We start from the raw sequence: 8,818 nt of genomic DNA on the forward strand, positions 1-8,818 counted from the left end.
GGGTATAAATATGTACACCCGGGGTCTATGTAATCTATCTTCACGATCAATACAATTCGGCGCATCGCCACCTTTTACCTTTTCTACTTTATTTTATCGTCCGGCGGAACTTGGCACCTGACGCGGGGCTGCATCGGTGTTCGATCTCCGGCTAAGGGGTAAGTCCAATGTTTCGCTGGCCCGGGCAATTGTATCATTTACGTCGGCGTCGTTCAAGGCTGCATCAGTACATTCGACCTCTTTGATTGCTCTGGTTTGGATGATATATTTGCCTACCTATTTATCATATGTCTATGTTAATCTAGTCTTAGCATATCAATTTAGCTCTATCGACTGCTTCTCTTTTTAGGGTTTCTGCCGGTATCGGCTAAATCGCGTTGTTAGATTAGATTAGCTTAGACATCTACCACCCTCCACCCTGAAAACTCAGTCAACGGCTTGATTGCCTAGATATTATGTTTCTTTTCATACTTAGTGCTGCATCAATTAAGTTTGATCTACTAAGTCGTGTTTAGAACCATAATCTCTAGGCTGCTTCTTGATTGCCAATAAGGGTTTCATCGAGGTTTCAGCCAATGAGTTATCTGGATGTTGCATCAGCTCATAAGGATTGTATATACATATAAGCTGGATTTAGCCGATGACAACAAAGGTTTCACTGTTTAATCTAATCTTGTGGATTTCATGACATCAGACCTCCAGCCGATGTGTGCTCTAACCTTCGGATCGATGCTTATTTATCATATCATTATTTGCCGATTGGTTTATACTGGATTATATTGTTATTTTATTTCATCATCATCAGCCGATTGCCTTTATATCATTATCTACATTGGACATATAGCCGATCGCTTAAACCCTATCGCTATCGGCTGGTATCGGCATCGGCTATTATCGGCTATCGGCTGGAACTACTCCATCGGCTTGTCAGCCGATTGGCTGTTTGATCTACTGTTTGCATATCTTGTCAGTTGCAGGATCAAACTGACTGGCATGGCTGCATCTCATCAAGATTTGGACCTGCACAGGAGCTAAGCAGATCTCCCAGGCCGGTGTGTTCAATTTTTTCGTCAACACCCGGCTAAACACTAGCGCCACCACCTCGTCGATCTGCCTTCCCATGCGTTCCCTCCTCCAATTGATTGCCAAAAATCAATTCCCCGCTACTCCCTAACCATTTTACTATGATTTCCCCTTTTAACTCCGCTTTAATTCACTGAATTTAATCTCCATTTAAAATTCACCCTTTTTATCCCGAGTTTTGTCGCTTCGATTTTAATAAAAACGGAAAGAGGATATCTCCCGAGTTTTGTAGCTCCGATTTTAATAAAAACGAGGGGATTGAGTGTATCAAAAACCCTCAATCAATTTTGGAAGATCGAGAAAGATTCAACCGGATTTGATGGGGAGGATTTGATCGGATTTGATGGGGAGGATCGGTTTTGGCATGTACGAACACGACATTGTCTTACGGAGGTTGAAGACAACAGTCGGCTCTGCGAGCTGGACCTACAACTCCAGTTGACAAGGAAGGAATGAAATGAACTTTTGGTACAAAATCAAAGAGTAAAATGTATAGCGATCCAAAAATATTTCTACCCGTTGCAACGCACGGATATTTTTCTAGTTATATAATAGTGGGCATTTTTTCTAGTTTATATAATAGTTTTAAGAACCTCAGCATATATGTACTTTTATGGCATTGGATTTACTATGGATAATAATTAAAGTTTGATTCTGAATACTATGCCAAGTCAAACCACGCGTTATAATTTGAGACATGGCATAGGGAGTACTGTATCATTATATATGCAGGGGTGAAAACGGTAGGGATAAATATCATAAATTCCGGCCACAGATCGCTTCCACATTCCACCAGCCAATTCAATCAGCCATTTCATTAATTGTCTAAAACATTGTTGATTACTACACCGGTGTATGAAAAAATGAATTTAAACAGGGAGAAGCGACAGTTGACTCTGGCATCTTTAGGACCTGACTAACAAAACAAATCAGCTGCACCTGCATGAGGAGAATTTCATGTACAATATTGTGGTACCTTGGGCCTAGTTTGAAATTATTTTTTCCAAAACTTGAGTTGAATCTTGAAAGCTTGTAAGCAATCCCTTATTTAGGGTGATTTCTGTTTTCCTGCAACTGATAATCGTCTGGAAGGACCATACATTGGAGTTTTCAGCAGCACACACTGAAGAGCACTTCGGACGCCGTCCACTGCCAGGGTTTGAGCAAGATTGACAAATATAAGCGACAATATGAAATCAGATACTTCCTTGTAAGTTGCCAAAAAAAAAACAAAAAACAAAGGAAGGAAAAGTAGTCGGACACTTCTAACTTGTTAAGCAAGAGCATACATCACTATATCAGCGTTGCCATGCGCTTACATTACTTGATTTTTCCATTTCTGAACAGAAAAACATAGCAAGAGCGCTTGGCTCATACAGTTTACTACAAGAAAAACATGATATCTAGTGGTGATTGATCCTGTAGGGAGCGATCAAAAGCATTCAAAAGTTGCTTTCTATTGATACTACCATGCCTTACCATGTCATATATATCATTCTGAGGTGTCATCCGCTGCTCAATAATATCGGATCGGCTACCAGCAAATAATTGTGCTATTGTCCCAGGAATATCTGAAAGTACGGTATTAGTTTGACTGCCTTTACTTGTTAGATTGCTGGGGGGTAGGATCATGGCATTTCATTTTGCAGATTGACGTGCCAACCACTCTGATCTGGTTAAACCACAGTACCTTGTGCTACTTCCAGGCCACATAAGGAAATTCCAGCCAATGGGAGATCCACCGACAATATAAGATCCTTGCAAACATTGTCCTGATTTCTTTGTAGAATCTGTTACACTCGGTTTGGCATCATGCTTAATGTCCACAGGATTGAGTGGTACCTTCTCACCAGAACTATGCATAAAGGATGCAGCCTGGTCTGCTGGACGAACTTGATTCTTCTCTCCGGGTGGGATTTTCCCTGCAGGCATATTTCTGGCATCTCTTGATGTAGGCTCATCCATCAGTTTTACAGGCCCAGCTGCAGTTGGGAGATCAAGTCGCATTTCCTTGGATAATTCCATGAGAACTTTTATCTCTGCATAGTGTGAACCAAGGGAAGATTGCTTAAACTTATCATCAATAAACACATCCAGATATAACATTAAGCTCCAGGTGCTCAACAGATTTTGTAGGCCAAACAACAGGGATCCACTTTGGTTGACCTTTTAACTTTACAGATAACATGTACATTTTCAAATTGCTAATTATGATTGGGCTAATGCAGGATATTATGAATAAGTACATCAGTAGCCTTTTTTACACTAACAGAATGACCGACTAATGCACTATATTTCACTTACTTACTAATGTAGGGTACTAGGCATCTTATTATTGGAGTATGTAACCGATAGTTATGCTTGCATTAAGAAGCCTAATACAATACATCATGTGACAATATAAGTAGGAATTTGTAAAAGTGTATAATGACTATAAACAACATGTTTACAAGTTATAGAAATGTAACAACTGATGAAAAATTGCAAGTGTCCAATCACAAGGGTTTTAGATATCTTAACAGCACGAAGTGACTATGGACTACATCTACAGAGAGGCAATGACTGTCAAATCACCTGAGGTAATCTTAGTGTGCAAAATATCAAGAGAGAAGTGTGCTTTTATGAAAGAAGGTGAAAGTAAAATTGTTCGAGTGATCAACATAATCTCCTATACCATACTGATTTCTGTACTTGCGAGCATGATGATAAAAAATAGTCAAAAACTCAAAATGTAATCAGGACGTTCCGCATGTCTGTTCAAAAACAATATAAATTAGGATTTACCTTTCAGGATCTCAAGAGCGGCATCTTTCTTTTGGGTATCAGTGCCTTTGCATAACTTCAAAACAACAAGGAAAAAGTAAACATTTTAGAGCGGATTCATGTTCTTCCCAGAACAAACTGCATTTACAATTGTCAAACCAACAGCAAGCAGGGATATCAATTTGGTGTAAGTTATGATACAATAATATGATTTTTCTCTGGTCCTTGGGAGGTAGAGAGGTATTTTTAGTGTTAATCGGGAAGTATAGTCTCTACTGAGAGCGAGGTATACCTCTTGATTAACAATATGGGGTAAAACTCTCAATACCTCCCAAAGCCACACATCAGCCATGAAAATGTTCATTTGCATAGTAGGACAATGGTGGCATTAACAACTCAGTTCAGAATCATCACACCATAAATTTCAGCTAGAAAGAGATTACGCGCCTAATTGTATTGAGACTTGGCCCAAAATTCAACTTCAACTTTAATTTAAATTCTCCCAGAGTTTCACCAGCAAGCACAGCACGGAGCAAATAGCTTCGAGCTCTCGAACTCGAACCATTGATCACACTTATCCACGTCAAGCAAAATCATCCCATACACGTTGCGCTAGAACACGGGAACATGACCTGTTCAGTTGATTGTGCTGCTGCTGCTGCTGCTGCCATGGCAGAGCAGAGAAATGCCACTCAACAAATATCTTAGGGTTCGAGGTGGGGGAGACCTGAATGAAGCGGCCGCGGAGGTTGGCGACGGCTGCTCTGATGTTGTAGTAGGGTGAGTGATGAAACCCCACCTCCTCCAGCTTCCGCTTCTTCGGTGCCGCGGTCGAAGACGTCGGCGGCGGAGGCGGGGGCTTTGGGTCGCTGGTAGGCGTGGACTCTGACGGCGGCGGCGGAGGAGGAGGCGGGGTGGTGGTCGTCGGAGCGACCATCGCGGTAGCGGCGGAGCGTGGGGTTTTTCTGCAACCTTCCCTGCCTACTTTGGAACAAAGGAATTTTTATCCCCTCTATCTCAAGAGGAGTGTCAGAGCATTAGCGGTATATAGATATATAGAACACCATTAATATTAAATAAAATTTAAATAATATGGATAAGAAAACATAGAGATTCGTCTGATGATTTTTATACAATATATAGGATGCATGTAACTCTATAGAGCCCAAGTCCAATAAGTGTTAAGGTGGATGTTTGTAAAAAATATCAATTTTTTATTTGAGATATCAGGTCTAAGCAAAGAGCCCATTTGCTCCATTTGGTGCTTAAGATCTACATTTACAATATACTGATAAGATTCCCTTAGGATATCCCAATAACATGGTTCATAGATAATATAATATTACATCAGTCATACAGTAACATTGTACAATAAATCAATACGAAGAAAATAATGAAAGATATCCATTGGGCTATTCGGCAAGCGGACAACATCGGCTGTGGCTATGCTACCGCTGCGTGTGTGCGGCATTGTTGGTGCAGCTACAGCGCAACCATAAATCTAGTAGCCAAACAAACCCTATATGCATATGGACTACCCATATAAAATAAACAATACTCCTATTATCTATCTCTCCTAATGTTATCTCGTGTATATTACTATATTTAAAGTCCATGTATGTGAGTCCCATATATATTAATCACTTTTTGCTATATACATTGCTGATGCTGTGATTACTCTTATTCCCACATTGTAGATACTGCTATACTCCCTCCGTTCCATAATATAAAGGATTATGACCTTTTACTTGTACTGTTTGACCACTCGTCTTATTAAAAAAAATTATGCAAATATAAAAAATGAAAAGTTGCGTTTAAAGTACTTTGGATAATAAAGCCAGTCACAAATAAAATAAATAATAATTCTAAATTATTTTTGAATAATATAAAATCCTAAAATATAACACTTTTTAGTTATGCATATAAACAAGCAATCACTTATTCATATTTCTTACCGCAGAAGCTTATATTTAAAATCTGCTTTGAGGCTTTTTTTGGAACAACATATTATTGAAAGAATTTAAGAGGTTTGCATTCCTCTAGAAATTTTCCGTATAGACTTGTTTGAGACAAAGGAAAGATGTTGAATTAATAAATGCATCAAGAAAAAAAAAATCTCACAGCTCTTTAACTGTATGGCGCAAAATAATCGTTGGACAGCTGACTATGGCAAAATAACCGGAACTGGTTCGACACAACTTTTCATGGGCCTCTGGGCGCACCGCTCACACATGCCGATACAACTTCCCATGGCCCATCGAGAACCGCGAGCGCCTCAACTTCCCCTGGGCCTCCCCGCCGTTTCGTTTCCGTTCTGCTCTCACTGACAAAGTGGCCCACACCGCAGCAGGCCCCACCTGCCATTGTCGTGCGGAGACCGTGTCCGGGACGAACTGGAGAGGCAGCCGCCCACACGGCCACACGTCTGTCGGCTTATCCGGGTGGGGAAGCCATGGCCATTGGCCACCACCACCCAAGGGGAGCGCAAGCGCAGAGGACAAGAGCGCCTCCTCGTCTGGTCTGCTTCGGCCCCCCGCTCGCTCCTCCTGCCGAAGCACTCACTCTTCGGCTGCTCATCCTCCTCCTCCTCCTCAGGTCAGCAAGATTCATCCGGTTTCACTTGGATTGTCTGGGATTTGGTAGTTGAAGCATTTGGCTATTCTTGTTTTGCGCATGCTCCTAGTTCGTCTGCGTGGGAGAAAATACTGAAAAGGGGGTAGTTCGTGTGTGTGTGTGAGCATGCCCCATTGTTTGGCATTTTGTTGGAGCTGTATATATGTGTCATTGGCTAGAACTTTGCAATGTCACTACCTGCTTAAGCTCAGCAATTGTGCTTCAGTTCGTGCAACCTTTTGTACTAAGCTGAACTTTTATTTTTTCCTCTCCTGGTACCTACAATAACCTTGTCTCAGATGCAAAAGGATCTCTTTAGTAAAAGGCACTTTGCTTCATGTAGTATTATTGCTGTCAGATGCTGGCAAACATTATTGGGGCTCGGCATTCTTTTCTTTCTCGAACTCAAATTAGCAGTTTGGAAGAGTGCGTCCTACAAGTAGCAATCGTATACCGCAATAGTGTGAAGTAAGTTGCAAATCAAATGCATATGGCAATCTAGTATATTGACAACTTTTGCCGCTATGCAAGTTTTTTGGGAGAACTTAAGCTCCCCAAATATAAGTTGCACGTTTTGCGGAACTTGCATTGTCCAGGAGAACCCCCAACCTCCCACAAAAACTTTGAGTGACTTAACTTAAGATTGATGATTTATAGGGCCTTCTGTTCCCTCTAATATAGTTGCGCATTTTTGTACTTGTACTGATTTCTTTGTTTTTAAGACAGGTCAAGTTTGATTCTTCTCTTGTTCTCTTTGTTCTTTATAGGAGCAGAACCAGACTTGCCACGAAGGATTTGATAATCTAGGGGTTCGGGACGAGATGATATTTTCAGTCAGCTTATTTGGTAGTTCCCACCAGTCCATTCACAAACTTTACAGGAAATGCTGGTCAAGTAACTCACATTCTACACTGAATGTGCTTTCACTTGCAAAAACTGTGGGTCAAAGTATGAGAATGAAGAGGATACGTGTCAAGCCTCATGCCACTGACCTGAAGAATCGCCCCCAGGCCCATGAGGATAATGTGTTCTACAAATTGGTTTATAGGCTCCCTGAAAACCTCAGCTGGCTGTTGGCGTCACCAGAAATGGCTAGAAGACCACCCTCAAAGAAGAAACTAAAGAAGGAAGAAATGGTAAGTAGTAATCAATTTGGTGTGATCTTGGAGTGGGAAGGAGTTGTTGTGGAAGATGATGATCCAGATTTGGAGCCTCGAGTTTGGTACGTGTTATCACTTGAAGAGGCAAAGTCTTTTCCTCCAGATGCAGTGCTGAAGGAAATTGAGGGGATGAGGACTGATCAGGCTATTTTAGAAGTCTTACATTGGTCAGAAGATCCACAAGAAGTACAAAGGCTGGCAGCACGCAAGGAGGTAATATATAAAACATTACGTGGTAGATTCTACCAACTGCGACCAGGTGTTCTTGATTTCCTGAACACCCTTGTGGATTTTGACATTCCAATAGCAATCACAACTCCTCGCCCACGGTTGAGCCTAGAAGAAGGGATAAAAGCTGTTGGTCTTCAAGGCTACTTTGATGCTATAGTGGCAGCAGAGGATTTCTGCCGAGGGAAACCCGAGGGGGAGATGTTTGAGGTCACAGCAGGGCAACTTGGTCTTGAGCCTGATGTTTGTCTTGTGCTGGGTAACTCAAATTCGACAATAGAATCTGCGCATACTGCTGGGATGAGGTGTGTTGCGGTTGCAAGCCGATACCCTGCCTATGAGCTCCAAGCAGCAAACCATGTTGTAAGATGGCTTGATCAGCTATCTGTCGCTGACCTGCAAAGGATTGCCAATGGCGAGATTCTTGGGCTCAGGGGCAGAAGATCTGACATGGACATGGACATGGAGATTGTGATCGAGGAGTGATTTTTCTATATGTATGGTGTGCTAATATTGCCCTATGTATATAGCTCCAATTGCAACCTAGGTAATGCATTACATTTTGTTAACAGATCAAGCTGATTAACATTGGCCGTTAGCTTGTTAACTGCTTGGTTTCTTGTAATGCAGAAATGGAACTTTTGTAGCCTAGATGCTTTCGATCTCTAGAAGAATTGGAAGCTAAGAAAAACTCCCAATCTGTATCTCTTTTACCAATGTAATATATAATTTATATAGATTATTATGCCTTGTATTTTGTTCCACTCCAACTTTTGTGCAGAAATGAATGGAGAAGATCTAAGAGCAATACTGGTAAGCTCTAAATAATTTTCTATCTAAAAAAACTCTAGATAACTGAAAAGAGTTCAGCTGTTGTATTTGCGACTTCAATGTTTCCTTAGAATAAAAACAATAATTTCTAATTCTGTAAAACTAGTCTTTGCAGGATCACAAAACATTAGGTCACCATT

General features: G+C 41.1%; 2 protein-coding genes across 7 annotated transcripts; one reads left to right on the forward strand and one right to left on the reverse strand.

Moving 5' to 3' along the window:
- Positions 1-1,863: 1,863 nt before the first annotated feature.
- LOC4336632 (uncharacterized) lies at positions 1,864-4,825 on the reverse strand. Of its 4 annotated transcripts, none has more exons than XR_001545137.3 (6): positions 4,574-4,825; positions 3,868-3,922; positions 2,934-3,122; positions 2,774-2,855; positions 2,563-2,654; positions 1,864-2,232 (listed from the first exon to the last, which is right to left on the reverse strand). XR_001545137.3 is itself a non-coding variant. In XM_066309247.1 (6 exons), exons 1-6 carry the CDS (start codon positions 4,781-4,783, stop codon positions 2,194-2,196), a joined length of 675 nt encoding a protein of 224 aa, XP_066165344.1. In that variant the 5' UTR covers positions 4,784-4,825; the 3' UTR covers positions 1,864-2,193. The 4 variants fall into 4 exon arrangements, 3 of the variants coding, with proteins under 3 accessions (XP_066165344.1, XP_066165343.1, XP_015634467.1); XM_066309247.1 differs by having other exon boundaries at positions 2,926-3,122; XM_066309246.1 differs by lacking the exon at positions 1,864-2,232 and having other exon boundaries at positions 2,326-2,654; positions 2,926-3,122.
- Positions 4,826-6,311: 1,486 nt separating this feature from the next.
- On the forward strand, positions 6,312-8,601 carry LOC4336633 (5-amino-6-(5-phospho-D-ribitylamino)uracil phosphatase, chloroplastic). 3 transcript variants are annotated; one of them, XR_001545067.3, is made up of 3 exons: positions 6,312-6,441; positions 7,227-8,394; positions 8,478-8,601. XR_001545067.3 is itself a non-coding variant. In XM_015778677.3 (2 exons), the coding sequence occupies exon 2, from the start codon at positions 7,281-7,283 to the stop codon at positions 8,331-8,333; it is 1,053 nt and encodes a 350-aa protein (XP_015634163.1). In that variant the 5' UTR covers positions 6,312-6,441; positions 7,227-7,280; the 3' UTR covers positions 8,334-8,601. The 3 variants fall into 3 exon arrangements, 2 of the variants coding, with proteins under 2 accessions (XP_015634163.1, XP_015634164.1); XM_015778677.3 differs by having other exon boundaries at positions 7,227-8,601; XM_015778678.3 differs by having other exon boundaries at positions 7,233-8,601.
- Positions 8,602-8,818: the final 217 nt, after the last annotated feature.

This window comes from Oryza sativa, chromosome 4, assembly GCF_034140825.1.
Source record: "Oryza sativa Japonica Group chromosome 4, ASM3414082v1".
NCBI classification, from domain to species: Eukaryota; Viridiplantae; Streptophyta; class Magnoliopsida; order Poales; family Poaceae; genus Oryza; species Oryza sativa.